A 21,796-nucleotide genomic window follows, 5' to 3' on the forward strand; every position below is an offset into this window, starting at 1 on the left:
TGCATATCACCAGTTACCGCTCAGTTTAGAGAGCCGTGACCTTACCACGTTCATCACTCACGATGGACTATTTCGCTTCAAGAGGGTTTGCTTCGGACTGGCGTCGGCGCCATCAGCGTTCCAGAAAATGATGCACATGATCTTGAAAGGGTGCAAATGTGTCCTATTTTACATTGATGACATCATCGTGTATGGGCGATCCCGAGAGGACCATTTGGGAAACTTGCGCGCTGTATTGCAACGTCTTTCTGATGCTGGCCTCCGGCTCAACAACAAGTGTGTCTTTGACGTGGCAGAGTTGACTTTTCTAGGTCACGTTGTGAGCGCCAAAGGATTATTTCCGTTGATGTCATCCATTGAGGCGATAACAAAGGCACCATCACCTACAAATATTAACGAACTCCGCTCGCTACTGGGGCTTGCAGGCTTCTATTCCAAGTTCATTCCTCATTTTTCGGATGTTGTCGAGCCAATGCGCGCCTTGCTACGAGGACAAGCCTCTTTCGTTTGGAGTGCGGCAGCACAGAGCAGTTTGGAGCGCCTGAAATCTCTGCTCACATCTTGCGAAGTGCTTCATCTTTTCGATCCTCACTTGCCTGTGTTCGTTACAACTGATGCTTCAGGATATGGATTAGGTGCAGTACTTCAGCAAGACAACGGGACCTCACTGCAAACTGTCGCATTCGCCTCCCGCACACTTCAACCGCATGAGCGGAAATACTCAGTCGGCGAACGTGAGGCCCTTGCCTGTGTTTGGGCTTGCGAACACTGGCACGTTTATCTATGGGGACGACCTTTCATCTTACGAACGGATCACGCAGCGCTGGTTACGCTTCTTTCGACGAAAGGCACCGGTCACCGACCATTAAGGATTGCGCGCTGGTCCTCACGGTTGCTCTGCTACAACTATACCGTCGAATACAGGAAAGGTAGCGAAAACGTCGTGGCTGACGCTCTCTCCAGGCTACCCGTCCAGAGTTTAATCCGCGATGCACCAGAAGAGGAATTTATCTGTTTGTTGTCTCCCGTAGTTACCATGCCAGAACTTCAAGAAGCAAGTGCCAATGATCAGATTATCTGTGAAGTTAAGCACTTCACGACTACTTCTTGGCCTGACAAGAAATCACTGTCAAAAGAATTGCTACCTTACTTTTACGTGAAGGCTGAACTCTCTGTTGTAAGTGATATCCTATGCCGGGCTGACAGGATTGTCGTGCCTGCAACGTTGACACGCCGCCTTATGGATCTGGCCCACGAGTCACATCCAGGCATTAGTCGTACCAAAGCTCGCCTGAGAGAGTCCTATTGGTGGCCATGCATGGATAGTCACATTGAAGAACTGGTGCGCACATGCGTGATTTGCCAGTCTTGTGACAAGTCCGCACGTACCTTTCCAGCGCCACTGCAACCTGTTCCTCTTCCTGACGCGGCGTGGGAAAAAATTGCCATCGACATTGTGGGACCTTTCACGCAAGCTTCGGCCGACTGCCGTTTTGCGATTACTGTTATTGACTATTATAGCAAGTGGCCTGAAGTGGCGTTCGTGCGAGATGCGACCACGTCTACAGTGAAGAAGTTTTTACTTGAACTTTTTGCGCGAGAAGGCTACCCACGTAGTATTGTATCCGATCATGGACCACAGTTCTCTTCAGCAAGCTTTGACGAGTTTCTCACGGAGCGTGGAATAACGCACTACAACTCTTCCGTGTATTACCCACAAGCTAACGGCTTGGTGGAGAGATTCAATAGGGTGCTGAAGTCGTACATTCAACTAGCCCTGCTTGAACGTCGTGACGTACGAACAGCCATGCTTGATTACCTGCAAGTATATCGCTGTACGCCTCACGCGACTACTGGTGCGACACCCGCTGTTCTTCTTCATCGACGCCAACCTCGCACCAGACTTGACATATTGGGATTGCCCGACAGATGCTTCAGCACGGACCCGTCAAGGGCGATTGAACAGCTACGAGAGCATGTCAAAAAGAAGCAAATGATCTCGAAGAGCTACACCGATGAAAAACGTGGAGCCAAGGAACCCAGTTTCGTCGTTGGTGATTACGTGCGCGTTAAGACAACTGCAGCTCACGGTAAGCTGTCTTCACAATTTTCCGCGCCCAAGAAGATCATTGGAAAACGGGGACCGGCCTCGTACCTTTTGGACGATGGGCGTGTGTGGAACGCATCTAAGTTAATCGCAGTTCACTCCGGAGCGGTCAACAAAATGAAATCGGGCACCCCTGCTGTTATGAACTGGACACCTGCATTTAATCGGTCTTCTCATGCATTACAGCCTGAAACCGCTGCCCTTATGAACTGGTCCCCTGCATCTGATCGGTCATCTAGTGCGCCCCAATGGGACACATCAAGAGCGGATGGTCATGAAAGGGCAGACCCCGTATCATCTCCACCAGACGGCACGCAAGCTTTGACCAGTCCAGGATTTAATGCGCCTGCAAGGAAAAGCAAGCGTAAAAAGAAGACCCCAAAGAAATTGAAGGACTTCGTTAGGAAGTAGACAAAAACAGTTTTGTGTGTTTCTACCATTTATTTTTTTTTGCAAGAGGGGATATGTGGTATAAGGCGTCGCTACCGACTACAGCGCTGTGCGGTGGCACGCGCTCGGTGGCCGCCACGGGGAAGAAGGAAGAAGATGAAATAAACAAGATGTCTCCGTTTATGCTGTGCTATTCATTATGCACGATGTAACAATAAAACTCAAATCTAAGGCAGAGCGGGATCGGTCTCGGATAAATGTGGGAGTTCTAGCGTTGAGGCATGATAAATTATGGTCTATAGACCAGTCCCACAAGCGTTGTCCACATTGATCAGTCCTAAAACCCCAACTAGTGTGGTGAGAATTAAAATCTCCAACCATAATTTTTTTTGTGCACCACGAATTAACAGCCATGTCTAAACATCGCGTGTCTTGTACACCCAGAGGAAAGTAAAGATTTACCAGAGAGAAGGGAGAGCATCCAGGCAAGGTGATGTCTAAAGCGAAAATTTCACATTCGGGGGATATACTTTTGTACGAAGTCCCACGTCCGGTTGTCGCCTTCTTCTTCTTCTGCTCGTGCAGACTTGGCGCGTGCGCACGCTGGGACGGTGATGGTGCTTTTTCCGGTGTCATATGCACGACAAACATCCTGCCGCCCGGTTCTTGGCCGATCCCCTTTTGTGGGTGTGCGCCAGAATAACGAGGATCATCATAATCATCATCATCACATCGTCAGACCAGGCGTCCGCGAGTGCAACAAGATGTGCTTCTCTCTGTGTTGGGTTCGTATTCATAATCATTCATATTTATTTATATTCATAATTTTTTTTCAACAAGTTGGGGGTCCCTCAGGTGAAAAGTGGCTGAAAAAACCACTTGAGAATGCCTGAGGACCCACAAACACTGCAGCAGTTTGGGAATACAAGCTTTTACATTTATAGATAGAAAAAGTAGCGAAAAAAATTCGAAGAATATTATACAAAGAGAGCAGTGGTACAAACACACATATATCGAAGTAAGTAACTGAATATTCACTCATGAACAATACTCATTAACAATACTCATGAACGTGGTATAAATTGTAATACTATGACACAAGTGCAAGTACGCCAGCTGAATGATTTCATTCCAGTGACGTATTATACATACTAACAACACACTACAAAGAGCGCCATGCAAGGGGGACGAGAAATTCACGCTTTTCTCTTTTTGAAAACACAAGAAAGTTAGAGTCACTACACTCGTATTTACTAAGTAACCAGTGTAATGTGTATCTAAGGGAGTGTAGGAAATAGTTTGTGGGAGAACGAGCAACTAGCCATCTGTCTGCACTTCGGGTCCGTGAATGCGTGTGTTGTATACTTATATTTGACAAATCTTTCATAAATGTTTTAAATTGTTTCTTTGCAAAGAAGTAGTTATAAATTAGTCAAATGTTTACATATGTTGCATACTGATTATTTTACAGCGGTGGAACAGAGAATCTGCAGACATACGGCGTGTTACAATTGCAATATGGCGCGAAGCTCGTTTTTGCAATGAATTAGTTGTTTTTATGTTGCCCAAGGTTGTGGTGCCCCGGACAAGTAGGCCGTAATTTATGTGCGATGAAAATGGAGCGTGGTACATCTGCACCTTATCTTTTTCCGGAAGGAAATGCCGACATCGTCACAGAACACCAGCAGCACGCGATAATGATTTGGTCAATGGTTCAACATGACATGAACATGTCATATGAGTGGAAAAGGTCACGCCTAAAACTTTATGTTTCTCCGCAATTTCCACAGTTATTCCGTCAAGCGTTAAGGATTTCTTAAGATTAATTTCTGTAGCTATAGATCTGAAAAAGACACCTTTTGATATTTTTTCGCAATTATTCGCAGGCCATTAGCAGTAGACCACCGCACCTGATCTGAAAGCATGTTTGGGTCTCTGTCAATAATTTCAGATGATTCTCTTCCGGAAATAGAAAGACTGGTGTCATCTGCCTACAGTAGAATTGTAGAGTCGTTGTTTATGGGGACAATATCATTTATGTAGAAATTGAATAGCATTGGCTCTAAGATGCTTTCTTGAGGCACGCCGCAAGAGATCGTCTTGTAGGAAGATAAACTGTTAGTGAGCAAAACACACTGCTTTCTCTCTGACAAATACGAACAAAATAATCAATTAGCTGCACCAGGTACCCTGTTAGTGTCTAACTTCTTGCGTAAAATAACATAATTTAGGGTATCGAAGGCTTTGTTGCAGTCAATAAAAACCCCCAGCGTAAGAATTTTTTCTTCAATGTTTTTAATGATGAATTCTTTTCGGTTTAACAGTGCAGTCTGTGTAGGTTTGCTACGCTGGAAATCATGCTTATTTTCTGAAATTATGCCATGTTTCATACTAAAGCTACTCAAGCGATAGAAAATGCACAGATTTCTAATAATTGGGCCATGCGATATTGTGGGACGTTCTGTGATTTGGCATTCAGATCTTTTATCGAAGTGATTAGTAATTTTAAGTAGTTATATTTTATTGTTTCCTGAATATGACGGTATGACCGTCGTCGTTGTTTGCAGAAACTCAAATGCTCAGCTGCGAAGCTTTTGTATGGTCGAGTTCGCGGCGCGGAGGAAGAAAAGCAGTTAGAGAATAATGCATTGCGATAGATAGATAACAAGCAAGTAAGCAAGAAAAAAAGAAAGACGGAAGGAAAGAAAGAAAGAAAAAAGAAAGAAAGAAAGAAAGAAGGAAAGAAAGAAAGAAAGGAGAAAGAAAGGTAGAAAGAGAGAAGGAAAGACACGCGTGTGCGAAGCTGTGCTTGCCCCCATTGCCCGTAATCCGAAGGCCGCTGCTGTGTTCCGTGCCAGGGGCAAGTTGTGTTTTTTAATGCGAAGCATTTGTTTGCATGCTGCAGGCACATTGAATATCTATCTATCTATCTATCTATCTATCTATCTATCTATCTATCTATCTATCTATCTATCTATCTATCTATCTATCTATCTATCTATCTATCTATCTATCTATCTATCTATCTATCTATCTATCTATCTATCTATCTATCTATCTATCTATCTATCTATCTATCTATCTATCTATCTATCTATCTATCTATCTATCTATCTATCTATCTATCTATCTATCTATCTATCTATCTATCTATCTATCTATCTATCTATCTATCTATCTATCTATCTATCTATCTATCTATCTATCTATCTATCTATCTATCTATCTATCTATCTATCTATCTATCTATCTGTGCCAATTTCGACCTACACAAAGCTGAGCAGATAGATGCGATCCCGCGACCTGCTGGTTAGCAGTTGAGCACCTCAAGCACTAGACCACCCTGCTGAGTGTTCTGTAAACTGTCCAGGGTTGCCTATTATAAACGCAGTTGCTGCTACGAAGCACTGGCAAATATCTGCTACGAAGCGCTCGACTTATTTGAAAGCAATGAATTAAATGGTAGTGAATGTAATACAATGTATTGTAAAATAATAGAATGAATGGTAAGACACGGCACATTTTGATAATTACTGCAATTTATTTAAGCTGGCGGACTTTCCCATTTTCCCAAAAGAGAACTCCGAGGGCTTTTTCGGGGGTATGTGGTGTCACCTGTTCCGAAGAAAGCAACGAGAATGACGATGAAGTGAAGAAAGGCAAAATAGAAAAGGAAGAATCTTGCGTTTTAGTGTATCACTCTCTTTTAAGCACACAAATACTAAAAAAACGTCAAAAAGTATTCTAAGGCGGATCTCGAGACCGTATATATAGGTACACTAAGGGCAATGCAAGTCAGTTCTGGGAACTCATTTTGATTTCTTTTTTTTATGTAACCCGACAAGGGCATGACATATGACTACTAGGAAAGTAGACATACTGGCGGCACGGGGTGAATGAACCGACACAGACCCCATGTGCTTCGAGTTGTTGATTAGTTCACGCAGCGCTGAGAACTGCCAGCTTCCTCGTATCTCAATCGGTATAGCAACCGTTCGAAAATGCGTTAATCCCGGGATCAAACTTAGGACAAAGACAAAGCTTTTGGGCAATGAGAAGTTTCCTTTCTGAAAACTATGTATGAATTTCCTTGTGCTTTTGTGCTACATAGGCGCGCTTGTCTGCTTTTGCTCTCTTAACCCTACCGCTACCTTGAGAGTTTGCGCAGAACTCATCCGAAATACCTGCAAATGAGTGGCGATGTTCTGCTGTTGAGTGCTACGCTTTCGCAAGTCTTTTAGTGTGCCTGGCCGTCTGGAGGATTTTGCGTTCGTGCTTAGAGCCACGCTCGGTGCCAGCAGCGTTGAGCTTGGACTCTGTCAGCTCCTCTTTGGTGAACTCGCTCACCTGGGGTGCGTCCACGGGCTGCTCGGGATGGGCCACTGGAAAAGCAGTCTAATCGTGGGCATATGACTCGCACATTGACTTAAACAGAAGGTGGGTGCATTCTCACCTTCCTCTCTAATGCCTGCCGATTTTTCACTGCTCACGCACCTCAGTGTCAAGTGCCTCAGTCTCAAGCACCTCAGTTGAAGGCACGGGTGTAGGCAAAATTTTTTTATGTGGGAAAGGGGGGCACTTATTTGAACTAACCATTTTCCGCTCTGTATGTCATGGTGAACGGAATTCCGAGGGGGGGGGGGGGGCTGGGAGCATGGGCCCGCTGTGCCACCCCCTGGCTACGCCACAGCTAGAAGGGGGTTGGGAAGAGGGTGACGGACGCTGTGGGGTATTTTCTCCGACTGCACTTAATCCACCTCAACGGGCTAAAAAGAATGCCTTGGGTATGAACATTTATTTCTGTAAGAATATTTACGAAAAAAAAAGTTTCTTGAGTTGACCAATATGTAGGGATGGCTGTCGGGGGTATTTTCCAAAATCAACGCAAGTGCTATATGAGGTATACTTGAACTGTATAGCGCATTACGGCAAAGAAAAAAATGGCGGTGCAGACTGACACAAGAAAAGCATACCGTTGTGTCGGTCTGCTCGGCCGTTCTTTACTGTAATGCTGAATGTTCAAGTATGACGAACCAAATCGCCCAAATTTCAACACTCCTGACTGGGTGGGGGACTCCATACCTTGCTGCGCAGTCATGGTGTAGTTGGAAAAGCGGGACATACTTATCATGGCGTCGGTAAAGCCGTTGCGCATGCGTTCTGGATTCGGCGGCGTATACTCACGGTTATCGTACTCCGCTGGGAACTCGTGCCTCCTCCTGTGACCCGAGTGCTGTTTTCTCGTGACTGCAAACGAGGACGATACGTGACGCTGTGATCACAGCCTCTTCAAGCCTATCAAAGATGTTGAACTCTTCACCGTTAGCTCGGTCAGGTATTCCCCCTTGGTTCCCGCATGCTCGAGTAATGCCTACATAAATTTTGTGCCCAGTATAGCAGGCTATAGTTGTCAGGGTACATTTATGTGGACTTAAATAGACGCCAGAATTCGAGCCAAAGGCTGCCAAAGTAGCCTCGTCACTTTATATTATCGCCCGATTTGTAGCCAAATAAAACAGGGACAGTTATACGACCAGGGTATTTACTAATAATGAATAAATAAAACCATTTTGAATATTGTCACGTGCGTCCCGCGAGAAAGACGAAGGCGACAGTGCATACGCGCATTTGCACGCTTTTATACAGAACGCAACAACGAGAAAGACGAGGAACTCTCTGGTGAGGAACTCTCTAAAATAAGATACCTAAAGGTAGCCCGAAAATAGACAAGGTGCCAACTGGCAATTTGCATCGCCAAATGGGTGGGAAAGCAGCCAGTTTTGTGCAGGGTAGCCGCCAACAGTAACGCTAATGCTGGAGATAAGGTGGAAGCTTTATTATATATTATTAGTTTGCGCTGTCTTATAATTTTTAACACCGCCTGCAGCTTTTTCCTTTGCGTAATTTTGTAATGATATAGCCGAGAATGCAAAATTCAATATTGTCTTCAAAAACCTGGCAGCCAAAATTGCTGCGCCCTCGTGTCAAGGGGTCGTCGGCAATATGTATAATCGTAGAAGAACGTATATTATTAAGTTCAGCGTATTTAGTGAAACGACTTGAAAGAACGAAATAGGCTAGAACAAGAATACGAGATCACACAGGCAAGGCCCTGGCTAATAAAGAAAAAGATGACCATTTAATGGAACTGCACAACGAAATTCGATGAATGGGCAGTTTTGCACTGGCATCGACAACGCCTTCTTTATTTCTTTCAATGCCAGTGCAAACGCGCGCTTCTCAAGGGGAGCCATCGGCCCGCCTTAGTTCAGGGAGTGGTAGTGATGCGACGCTACATGATGGGTAGCGCTGCTTGCGTTACACGTGCTTCCAAGTCCTTTCCCCTGGAGATGCGACAGACGAGTTTCTCGCTTCAATATAATACGTCTGCCAAGATTTGTTCCATCGTGTCCCTTCTTTGTGGCAATAATGCCGCCGCGTCACAGCGCATCGCATGCAGAAGCGTTGCAGGGACGCTTCCCCATTGGCTGCCCGCATAGCGCCACAAACGGCGACGCGCTATCCCAAGACACCAAATCTTTTAAAGAGTCGGTGCGAGGGCTAAGATTGTGAACACGAGGAATGCAAAACGCCACCTCACCGATCAGCACACAACTGAACGAAAATTAGTTCATGAGGCAACGAATGAGGGGTTCTCTCTCCCATGACCACAAAGCACACGTGAAGGCTAGGCGATGGGCGAGAGCAGGAAAGGGCGGCAAACGGCTGAATCGGGCGCATAAAAACCCCCTTAATATAGAGAAAGTAGCGACATTCCCTCCATAACCTCTCCAAAGTGTCCAACCCTCCTCTCCCAAGTGTCTAGACCTAATCTGTATCCTCTCCCTAACAGCCACCGTGCGGGCGTTGGTCCTATAACCCGGCTCGTGCCACTTTCCAATCAAGAATGCTCTGTCACGCTGATAACACGCGCTATGCTCGTCGCGGCCCGAGAGGCGGGAGAGGGGTATGCGTGGCCCGGTGGCTCGGTTAAAAGAATGACGGCACTTGCCTAAAAATATCCAGGGACTGTAGGCGCATCCAGTGATGTCTGCCAAGATTTCTGTTCAGTTCGCAAAAGGCAAGGTTAAAGGGAGGCAAAGTTGTACTAAAAGGTACCACGTCACCGCTTCTGCTTGCACACGGATACGACGTCTAATAGCAATGCTATGGGAAAAAATAATAGTAGTGCATGCTAAATGGAACTCACTCTTGGGGACAACGACGGTGACGACGAGGAGGAGGGCGAAGACGGCGAGTACGAGCGTGCCACCCACCATGAGAACCGTGAGGATGTTGTCCGTGGTGAACACGCCCTTGCGCCTCGGTGGAGCTTGGATGAGGCTGACGCAGGGAAGGAGCACCAGTGTTTGAGACAAAGCCCGTACTTCAGCTGTTCATTACAGATTCATCTTGCATATATGATTACACTCTTGCCTCGCGAAGTTTCTGCCGCAGCAAATGTTAACATCGTCGAAGTATACATTGCGAAGTCGTGGCAGAAAACTCACGCACCCTGTCCAATTTCACAAGGGCAACCACTGAGGCAAGTTGGTACAGATGCATGATGGGAACTCAAACAGCTCCGTAAAAGAGAACCAGAATGCAAGCTGACCCAATCGTGTCCGCGTTTTCTTTTTTTGTCCTTGCTGTTTAAATTTTCATCTCTCTCATTTCGTCACTGCATGCACAATATAGATAGCGAAGTGGCAAAAGAAAGATGCGCCGCCCAAGATATGTCGTCAACCGTCGCAAATTTTCGCAATTTCTCCTTCTGTTTTGAAAGTATTCGCTGCTTCTGGCTCTTGAGTGCACTTGATGGGTGCTCCTACATCCTGGATGGATGGATGTATCCGGCTGTGCCCTTTAGATCGTGCAGTGGCTCACACCACCTAGCCATAAAGTTAAGTACTATCACTACTTGTTTAAAAATTGAATTTCACTTGCGCCTCGATTGTAGCCACTAGTCAATTAGCCTACTCCTGGTTATTTCTACCCGTTCAAAATCAATTTTCCCTTCACTGTCCCTAAAACCCAGTGCTTTGAAAAATTTTGCGCCAGTGTCTTCGACTACAGGGCGGAGCCCTTTATAGAGCATTATCAAATGTTCAGGCATTTTCTCCTCCACACGCAATACATATTGTGTCTGTGCCTTCGTATTTGGATCGGTACGTTCTGGTCCACAATACTCCTGTTCTAGCCTCGAAGAGCAGAGAACTACCCCGATAATTATTGCAGATTTTTTCCCTTGCAATTCCCTGCTGAAAAGTTTGGTAGGTCCCCAGTGATGATTTCCTAAGCACTCCTATCTTTCACACTTCCCTCTCTTTTTCGTTCACCTTCTTCTTAACAGACGTTTTCTTTTGGCTTGGTATTCTGCTGTTGTCTAAATACTTGCTTGACGATTTTCGAGTTCGCTTCCTCCATTTAGTATCAACATTCTTCATGTACAAGTAGCTGAAAACTTTCCTAACCCAACGCTTCTCTCCCATTTTTCTCAATCGCTGCTCAAACTCTATCTTGCGGCTAGCTTCCCTGCGCTCAAACGATGTCACCCTGTACCTCCTGATTTGGGGTATTCCCGTGTGCTCCCAAAGCAAGTCTACATCTATGCCACGTTGTTTAATTTCCAAGCTTGTTTGAACTTATGATTTCATGCACAAGACCGCATTGCCGAATGTCAAACCCAGGACCATGACACCTTGTCAAATCCCTCTCACAGCCTTATACCTATTGTAGTTTCACAATGCCCCATTTCTTATTACAGCTGCACTCCTGGTGCCCTTAGTCATTACGTATCTTTCATGCTCCGTTAGATACTCAGCCCAGTTATTTATACATACGCCCAAATATTTTTATTTATCCACAATTTCTAGCGTGACTTCCTTTATCTTATGCTCACTGCCTTTGTTATCATTAAAAGTCACGATTGCCGATTTTTCCCTGCTGAACCTCAAACTTATCCTATCCCCCTCATTACCACAGATGTCTATCAATCCCTCCAGATATTCCTTGTAGGATAATAATACTACATCATCTGCATACATCAATGCTGATAATGACTGTTCCATGTGTTTTCCATGCTTAGCAAAAGAGAGGTTGAAGAAGAGTTGACTCCCCTCTAATTTGGCTTCTAGTCCCCGTAGATACAGCATAAATAACAAAAATGACAAGAGACATTCCTGTCGAAGCCCGCGTTGTATCTGTATAGGTTCAGATACCTGTTCCTCCCATTTGATAATGATTTTGTCACTTTTATAGATATCCTTTAGAAGATTAGTTATTCCATCTTCCACCACACCCAGTGTGTCCAGTATTCGTTACAAGTCTTCTTGAATCCCACTATTGTAAGCTCCCTTGATATCAAGAAATGCCAGCCACAGGGGCCTGTGTTGTTTTTCCGCTCTTTCAATACACTGTACTAATGAAAACAGATTGTCCTCCAACCTCCTTCATTTACGGAACCCATTTTTTAGTTCTCCCAGCACCCGCTCATTCTCCATCCATGCTTGTAGTCTTTCCTTTACTATCTGCATCACCAGCCTGTAAACAACTGACGGCACTGTTACAGGATGGTATAGTTGTTTATATCGGCTTTGTCCCACTTTCCTTTATAGATAATGCTCATCCTGCTTAGTTTCCACCCATTGGGAGCTTCGCCATTCGTTATTACTTTGTTCGCTGCCTCTCTTAATGTTTGCTTAGAGTTTGGTCCTAGATCTTTATGAGCATGATTGGGATGCCATCAGGGCCTGTTGATGTGCTATTAAGAAGTCTTTCGCCGCCCTTTGCCACTCTCGTAGTCTCAGTGGAGCCAATGAGCTAATTGGTCCATCCTCATCTTGTACGGTGTATGCAGTGCTTTCTTGGTAATTACATTTTTCCATCATCATTGTTTTTATATATTACATTGCTTCATCCCCTTCTAGTCTGACCCCTTGAACTGTAGCTGTTAACCTCTGTTTTATGCTTGTCTCATTACTCAGAGAATTGAGATGGTTCTGAAGTTTTGCAGCTTCTTTTCCATATTTTTGTTTACTTTCACCATCCATTGGGCCTCCTTTGTCGTAATCTTTTCACTGATGAAATCGGAAGCTTCCCCTCTGCAGGTCAAAAAGTTATCGCACTTTTTGACATTATCTTCCGGTTCACCCCTCTGTTTAGCATACCTTTGTTCCCTGGAGGCATCCTGACGTCTTACTATGGCTCTCTTAACTTCCTCATCTCACTAACTTTAGAGTTTGTGTCTGCTTTTTTTTGGTTGATTTGAATCGTACCTTAGCACGCTCTAACTGAAACAATCGAGTTAGATTTATGTACGTCCACTCTGTTTTAGTATCCTCGGTGATTATTTTTTCAATATCTTTAGTTGCTATTTTTATTTGCCTTTCTGAACAAATATTACCGTGTGGTTGCTGGTAATGCCATCTTTGCGTTTTTATTTCTCTTTCAACACTCAGCTTGATACGTTTGTGATCAGGTCCTAAGCTTGTAGACCCATACTCATTTATGTCCAGCACCCTTAGCCGATCAAACATCCTATGGGACATTATTGCGTAATTTATCGTCGACTGCAGCCTTCCCACCTCCCATGTTATCTGCTCTTCATATTTCTCACGATGCTGCTGCAAATGATTAAATCATGCCTTTCACGTACATCCATTAGCATTCTGCCTGTTAGGTCAGTATATCCATCCATATCTTGTATGTGCGCGTTCATATCTCCTAATATAATTACGATGCACTCTTCTCTTAGTTCGTCAATGTCATTTTCTATGCACAGCACCACTTGTTGGTTTTCCTCCCTGGCTTTTGCTCCTGTCCACAAGTATACAAAACCCACGATCGTCACGTGCCCTGCCACTTTCGCTTTTACCCATAAATATTTCTTGCACTCCTGCTTGACCCTTTGCCAGTCTGTACTTTTATGAATGAAAGCCCCAATACCACCCCCTTTTCTGCTGCCTTTTGTTCTATTAGAATATTCCCACGCGTAGTCCGAATTGTTCGGAGGTTGTTCCATGTCCCTGAGATGTGTTTCTACAAAACCGTATACCATCGGCCTGTCTTCCCTTAGCTGTTCTTCTATCTCTTCCCACTTTAGCCTGTTCCTACCATCCTGCATGTTAATATACCCTATGTCTGAATTGGCTCGGCGCTCGTGGCTACGTCTATTTATGCCCCGGAATCTACCTATCTTAGATGTTGGTGCCGCTTTGGAATCGTATCTGTCCATACCACCTGTCGCACAGTCTCCCTGGTTGTTTTCCTCGTTACTAGCTATCCTGCACCCCGAAGGGCTCGCTTGCTCCCCAAAAAAGCTACTGCGCGTCCTGCAAGTCAGCAACCCACCTCATGACCTAGCCGCCCATCGAAGTGAATTCTGTCTCGTTGAAAACCACCCCACCTATGCACCACTCTGTTTATTTCCACCACCTCAAAGCCTTTCTGTCGACTCATCTGCCACATCTCCTTGTTTGCGTTGACAACCGCTATATGCAGGTTGCTATCATGCACCGGTACCTCCGGTATCGTGCATATCACTACCTGCATCTGAGGAGAAATGGCGCGCATGTCATCAACCCCTTTAGCTAGTGTGTTCGCTAGTCTTGCCGATCTTCATTTAAGACATTGTTTAAACCGCCTGCAATTATCATGAGGTTATGTCCATCAGCTGTAGCTTTGAGTTTTGTGCTCGTTTGTCTCATGACTGCTTCCAGCTTACGTTTTGGGAACGTCCCTACTGCAACCCTCTTGTCCCCTCTCACCCACTCTTCGATTGCTTCTCTGCAACGATTTAAGTTCATGTCCCCGGTGATTGTCACGTGCTGCGACTTTTTAGCTGGAACGTCCTGCACTTGGGGGTTACTTGCACCTGTGACGCCGGTGGCTTTTTCCCCTCCGAACCCCTCCACTACTTCGCTGAAGCTGAGTCTTGCGACCATTGAACCGGCTGAACCTGTTTTTTTTTCTTAAGTTGCTTGCACCCGCTGCTCTGTCGTTCTGGGTGCTGGTGTCCTACCATTCTCTTCGTCGGCCGCTCCTTTGTTCACAATCGCCAGTGCCTCCTCGGAGGACTTGAGCCTTTCTCCCATAGCCCTAGTTTTTTTCTTGCTCTGTCGCCGACGCAGTCTTAAGCTCGGTGATTCCCATCAGCAGTTTACTGTGGGCAACCATCATTTTCCCCATTTTTACCTCTACCTCATATTGCGTACACTTGGCATCAGCTTTTTCTGCATTCACGTCTGCACTTGCGTTCAATTTAAAACCCACCCCGCATCCATAACATTTTACTGTTTTTTATGTATGCGTTTTTGACACCAATTTTCTTATGAATTGTCGCACTGGATAATTACAAAACATGGCGTAAGACGAACCATGCGATAAGAAAAAAGTCTAAGCTCTACTACAAAAGTTTGCGTGTTCGGTGTGCGTGCACCTCCGCTACGGGTTGGCAGGAGAAAAAAACACACACACACACACCAAAACAAGTAAATACTTGGTGACTGACCCTCGAAAGGCCGTACAATGTATTAAGTGCTCTAAAGGTTTACAATACTGCCTCAATAGTTATAAAAGCAAGCTCAAAACATGCAAAAACACTTATCTGCGCAGTCGATCGGGAGCGCTAAAAAACACGTCCATCCACCATGCCAGTCCAGACTGAACCTAGAGAGCATAACAGCAAGACCTCCGGTGGCCATCACAGGATGAAGAGTCACTTTCCTTCAGCAGAAAGGTTCCGTATAACGTCATTCGGAATAGTGAGAACCACAGAGCGGTATGTATAAGTTGTAGGTCCCCGTCCGCTGGGTGACTCGGGCTAACTGATGGCCAAGGAAAAATAGCGACACTTACTTGACGGCGGCCGGAGCCTTTCCCTTTTATTAAAATTTTGGTGGTAGCATAACGTAATTTGTGACGCTTCGGGTCTAGTCACATGACTCTTCCGCTTGTGACGCCGATTGGAAAGTTTGGTGTCACGCTTTTTCGGACTAGGGAAACACTCGCATTTGATGCTGATACGTGGTGGCACTACGTGTACTATGACGACACACACACGTCATGGCACGTCGCTTCCAAAAGCTGCATGATGGCACTTAAAAGCCTAGAACACACAATATGCTCAAGAACAATTGCACCGGACGATCTTTACAAACTCGCCCATGTATCTGTTTCCCACAAAGACCTTTCATTATTAGTCACTAGTGCGCCCACTATATTGCCGGCTTGCTCGCTTGCGGGGTAGTATGTCCCGCTTACTGCATCGTTGAGACGTCATTATGAATGAAAAAAAACCTAGGTTTCGTACCTCTGAAGCAAACAAGCGCATGCCATGCTGTACTGAGCTCAATCATACTTGGCTCACATGTTCAAAGCGGCCTTCACCCCCAAATCGCTACGTCTGATGGATGAATGGATGGATGGATGGATAGATAGATAGATAGATAGATAGATAGATAGATAGATAGATAGATAGATAGATAGATAGAAAGTACGCGTTATCAGGTATAATAAGCAAAACGTGGACTCACTATTGCCTCTGTGGCGCCTGGAGACCGTACATATAGCTTGCGTACGCTGAATCGTACGGGGTCATTGCTGAAACAGGAGTCAGCTTTGTCAAAGAGCGGCTGCGTTGGTCGTTACCGTTTTCGTAGCAGCAGCGCTGCTGTTACGGGACAACACTAATTTTTTTGGCGGCAATCTGCGAAATTTGCATATCTACCAGACAAATATGTTGCTCGATCGACAGAAGAATGTCTACGTACTACATGAAAGAGAATTGACACGCTGGTTACGCCATAGATAGCGCCCCGCGATGTTTTTTCTTTGCCAGTGTGAACGTAATCTAAAGAGCTCCTTAAACAACCCATGAAAAGAAGAAGAACGAGCGCGGTTTACTCTCTGGGTAATTCCAGTCATCGCGGCACAATTCGTGTAGTCAGCAGTTTGTAGCGTGATGGCAGGTTCAAATAAGCCCTCCATTGGTTGGTATACAAGAGATGTATGTTGTTAATGTACTTGCTTTTCCATGCAGTCCTACGCCCACACTGCCTTGTCTGGCATGGCTATCGTGTGCGATAAACTGCGTTCACCTCGTTTTCAGCGTTTGCGACTTCGCAAGCGAAGATAACATCGTGTAGTCGAAAAGCGCGAAGTCCTGAAAGGCTCAACGCTTGTAGGACTGATATTCCACGCGCTTTATGTAGAAAAACATACGAGGAGAGCAGGAGGGAGCACTCGTAGGAGGTGTAGCGAATGCCAGAAGGAAACTACTGTATTTTGTGCCTGTAGCCGCAGCCTCGGAAGCCAGGCAGAATGAAGCACGTGGTTTGAAATTCGTTGCGCATGGTGTCATAGTCAGGGCTACTCAAAGGAAAACCGTGCGCTCCTTCAAGTAATTCATTGAATTTATATTCATTAGGTATCTTGTCAGTTTTTTTGTACAAATCATACATGAACTGATGATCCGATATGATAACTACACCATACAATCGCTAACTTGAAGCCGAGCCACCGATATCACACCTCTTTAATTTTGGCAATAATTTCTCAGAATATTCTTGAAACCGGAAGTAAGAGTTCCACCGGAAGTGCTTCGAAGAGAAAATAGCATGCTACGTGGAACTCGTGAGTTGTGACACAAATATTTTTGAATACAGAATTTCGCTGGAGTCCAGCCTCAGTTCAACTCTCTTCAAGGAGCCATGATCCATGACTACGACCTACTTCTTAAACGGTTGTGCCCCGCTATGTTTCCTGTTTCATCAATACATCACAGTGAACCCATAAATATATCCCTACATCTTGGTATTTAATGAACCGTAACGATAACAAAACTGTGGTTTGTCTCACTGCTTAAGAAGCATCAGCAACCTTTGCGGTGTGATATGTGTTCCTTGATATAGCGCGTACCTTCTTTGCGCCCACAGATTAAGTTTTGTAAAATAGCATACAGTGCATCTGCGACACTTACGTGACATGGCTGGCTGAGCGTACGGAACGGCGGCGTACGGCTGCGAGCCATACATCGGGGGCGATGCCAGGCCTGGCTGGGAAGGGCTGTACGCCGGGCCCATGTATGGTGCCGCTGCTTGCGGCGGCGCGTAGGTACCGCTGGGCGAGTAGACCCCGCCCCCTGGCGACGCATTCGGGTCCTGCTGAGCATACTGCATGGGCACAGAATGTGCAACGGATGCGTGAGGCTTAGTAACACAAAAATGTACCCACAGCTCTCAATACAAACGACTACTAAAGAGGTCTCCTGAGTTAACTTCCCAAATAATCTTGTATATGTCACAAGTGACTATGTTGTAACTACTTCTACAGAAGTCAAAGCCAATTAGCGGAGTTGCAAATATCAGGTGAACAGGGAATTCCTGATAGATGATTTTCTCCATTCCAATAGCACGTGGCATTATCAAGGAAGATTGTGATAAAAAGCGAGTAATATTAAAGAAGCCATACTTCGAGGGGAATGCGAGTGTGTGTGCAGCAGTGCATATATGCTGGCATCAAGTGACAACCCGTTTTCTCGTTGTCCTTCTCACATATTTCTGCGTTCCGATAGCAATAATATGAACACCCTCGGTGGGTTTTTGCCGTTTCCATTGCTGTTATGTTTTGTATAAGTATGAATCAAAAACATCACCCCGCGCATTTCACGTTCTGCGCGCTAGTAAAAAGCATGGGAGCGCTGGAGATGAGCGCGCCTAATTACGTATGAAAAGAGCTGGCTGCCTTCGTCCACGAAGGGCGCAGGCGATAATACTGCCCAGCGTGCGAGGCTTGCCGTGGATGCCTCGTCAAGCAGTGAGAAACCACCCCGCCGATCTTTCAGAGGGTGAAGGAGTGTCGCCGCTGAGGAGGGCCATGGGGGCTGCATTGCTGGTGGAGCGGCGGCAAACTTTGAACATTGGTTTCATTCGTGAGTGCTATCTCGATAGATATCGTTAGCCAGCCCGTATATGTGGTGTAATCTCAGCGCTTACATCGCATTGGGATGACAGACAGCAAGAATACCAATTCGGTCCTCATGGAGACCACATTCGCTTTTAACCAGCACCGTTTTTTTAGAGCTACGCGAGATCAGATTAAATAAGTTAGCTGCTTGCCTTACTTCGTATAACATTACAGTTTGTTTCTATCGGATTAATAATTGCTTCGCCATTTGCGGCGAAATGATTTTCATTTTGCAAATCAGATTTTATTAACAACGAGGAGGGAGGTTATTTTGTCGATAAGATTAATTTGCGCCAGCTGTTTGACATATCGCTGACAAGCGATGCAGTTGCCGTAGTGCCGCGTGCTTTACCCGAATCGCTTTACTGTGTAACCCTAAATTAAGATACGGCCCTCTAGAGCAACGTCAAAGAGAACAAAGAAACTCCGTACGTAGCATACAGCTAGCAGCGTGATGATAGCGTGATGATGATAGCGTGATGGTGACAGCGTGATGATGAGCCGAAATAGCGTGATGATGAAAACATTTTATTTAAATGCATAGAAAATGTGGAGCGGTTTCTATTTCGGGGCATATATGACAACCTCGGTGATCTACCACCCAGGCCCGCTGAACGAGGGCACGACAGACGTCAGGAACGCCGTCGTGAAGGATGCCTATACCCAGTGCTCTGGGGTACGGGTGGACTTAAAGATTTGTGGGAAGGAAGGGAAATAGGAAGCGGTGCACTGAATACAGTGACCCGAAACATTGTGGGGATGGCGCCACATGCTGCACAGGCATCGGTATAACGAGTCGGGTATATGTTATGCAAGAAATGCAGATTCGGAAAAGATTGGGTCTATAGCCGGCGAGGTGTGACAGTCTCCTCTCGCGTGAAGGACGGTCGTTGGCGCGCGAAGAACAAGATAAAAAAAAGGTTCTTGCAATAATAAATCTGAGGTGTTTTACGTCCTAGAACCACGATTTTATTATGAGATACACGTAAGCAAAATGAGGTGTTAGGCTATAGTTGGTTTTTCATGATTAAAAAAAAAACTGCGCTACAGGTACTGCGAAATACAAAGTTAAGGAGCGTATCGACAGCCTATCTCATAATGAATCATTATGAGATACGCTGTGGTGGAGGGCTCCCAAAATTTCGACCCTTGGGTGTTCTTCACGCGCGTCGACAGTACACGGGGCTCGAGATTATCGCCTCCATCGAAAATTCGGCGCGTCCAAAATTCAATCCCGCTACTTTTGCGTCAATTGATAGTCGAGCATCGATCATGACCAACAATATAGCTTTTGTGTTTTGTGTCTTTAAAACGGCTCTTGCGTTGTACGGATATGTGACTAACCATTGGTCTCGTGCACATGGCGCTGTTTTAAGGCTCCCCGATATTAATTTAATCGCCGTTAACGATATAGAGCGACGTTTTAAGCGACCGTTTATGAGGCAGCGGGAGACGCATTGTAGTAGAACAAGGTGCGTGAAACCGCGCACTTTCTCTCTCTCTCTCAAGACTTCGGCGGTGAGTGGGCGAGTGCCACTGTCTGTAAGATGCTTCGTCACATCCGAAAATAGTAGTTTTGATTGTAGAAAAAAAGTCACTCACCATTTAAAAGCAGCGAATGGCCTGCAAATCGAGCCACTGCACGTCACGCACTGCACTTCGTCGTCTGCAGCAAGAAGGCTGAAACTGTTGTCGAAGCTGGAATTCCACGTAATTGGCTCACACCCACTTTGGGGAATTGACCAAAAGAACTGATTGTCCAAAAAAAGTATAGGGTAACTGTATGACTTTTGAAAGAAAATGTTCGACCTAATTTGCGTACGTTCATGAGTTGTAACTACAAAAGTTTGGTGAAAACCGTCTTTATTTAAGAAAAAAATTCATAGGGCGCCTCAAACGAGATACCCAATGCAGAAATATAAATTAGGAAAACCTAGGTGAATAATTGTTTTTGATATATATTTGTAAATTGTCCAAACGATATAGTAACAAATGTACCACAGATTCAAGCAAGTTAAAAAGGAGCAATAAGGGCATAACACATTCAGATAAAAATGAGTGACTCAATTCGGCTGCCCAGTTTTGCAAACGGCAGCTACTGATTGCCATGAGGGGAATTAGTCATTCAGGTGACCTCCAAAGGAAGTTAGCATGAATGAAGTAACATAAATTCTTGAGGAGACATTTTCCATCACATAGAAATATTGCGAATATTTTCACCCAGCCGCAGTGACATAAGGCGAAGTGGGTAAATAACAAAGCCGATCATGGTAATTCCATCCTGTGAATAAGCTCTTTCGTCTACGTATCTATCACTTGCGGGGTCCCCGGTATCCATTGCAAGCCAACTTGCATAAAGGTTTGAAAAGCGTTAACGGATAAAATTATCCGCGGATTCCGTTTGGGAATGTCAATTTTGAGAACCAAGAATACGGACACGAGGTGGTATGCATTAAACTACGATTGTTTCAGAAGGACCAGAGAGACCGCAGGACCGTTACGTCTTCGGTTTATTGTTGACAGAACAGAAAAAATAAAAAATGCAGAGCGTGCCCTTGGCTACTTCTTCTTCATCGCCTCCGAGCTCCACCTTCAATCTGTTTTCTACATCTTCCCGCCGGCCAGATTCAACCGAAGCAACCTTCGAGCGAATACAACAGTTGAATCGGCCTCTTGACTAATTTTTCTTCAGGTGTACGAAGCAAGCATGTTCTCACTAGTCCATCCTTGACTGGGAAAATCTTTTCGACCTTGCAGAGTTTCCGCTGAGTTCTATTTCGCGCTTCTCCAAGCAGAAGTACATCTCCTTCTTGTACATTTGTGTGAGGCTCTGTTTTTCTGCTGGCACACTTAAGCTCCCTCAGGTACTCCTTTTTCCATCTGGTCCACCATGTTATCATAGCCTGTTTTTTTTGCACTCCAGTAATTCAGCAAACTGTATTCTCCGAGTCTGTTTTCTTCCTGCTTGTTCATTGCTTGCCTGTCTCCTATAACGTCCACCGGTGTGATGGGTTGTGGCTCGTTAGGATCGTCATACACATAAGTGAGAGGCCGGTTGTTAAGTACTCCTTCTGCTTCAACAACCACAGTCCATAGTTCTTTTTCATCCAAAAGTCTAGCACCTATAGTTTTTGCCATGGATGTCTTAAAGCTTCTGATCAGTCTTTCATAAAATCCCCCCCACCATGGAGCTAACTCTACAATAAACTTCCATTTTATTTTCAGGTTACTGGCATACTGTTGAACCCTTTCATCTTCCATCTTCAATATCTTGTTCATCTCTTTCTCAGATTTCTTGAACGCTCTTGCATTATCACTGTAAATAGTTGTACA

General features: G+C 45.1%; 1 protein-coding gene across 1 annotated transcript; it reads right to left on the minus strand.

Annotated features, from left to right (window-relative positions):
* Nucleotides 1-6,030: 6,030 nt before the first annotated feature.
* On the minus strand, nt 6,031-20,166 carry LOC142771334 (uncharacterized). Its single transcript, XM_075872810.1, has 7 exons — nt 20,066-20,166; nt 17,478-17,670; nt 16,033-16,099; nt 9,708-9,841; nt 7,682-7,744; nt 6,682-6,879; nt 6,031-6,112 (listed from the first exon to the last, which is right to left on the minus strand). Exons 1-6 carry the CDS (start codon nt 20,066-20,068, stop codon nt 6,716-6,718), a joined length of 624 nt encoding a protein of 207 aa, XP_075728925.1. The 5' UTR covers nt 20,069-20,166; the 3' UTR covers nt 6,031-6,112; nt 6,682-6,715.
* Between the last annotated feature and the right edge of the window lie 1,630 nt (nt 20,167-21,796).

The sequence above is a fragment of the Rhipicephalus microplus genome, chromosome 9, assembly GCF_043290135.1.
Source record: "Rhipicephalus microplus isolate Deutch F79 chromosome 9, USDA_Rmic, whole genome shotgun sequence".
In the NCBI taxonomy this organism is placed as follows: Eukaryota; Metazoa; Arthropoda; class Arachnida; order Ixodida; family Ixodidae; genus Rhipicephalus; species Rhipicephalus microplus.

Bases quoted from the DNA above. Each gene is read 5' to 3' on its own strand.
- LOC142771334 (XM_075872810.1), bottom strand. The intron at 7,745-9,707 runs GTGAGTTCCATT...CCTCGTTTGCAG, and splicing joins CACCGTCGTTGTCCCCAAGA to TCACGAGAAAACAGCACTCG. The intron at 6,880-7,681 runs GTGAGTATACGC...CTGCTTTTCCAG, and splicing joins CCCAGCGGAGTACGATAACC to TGGCCCATCCCGAGCAGCCC.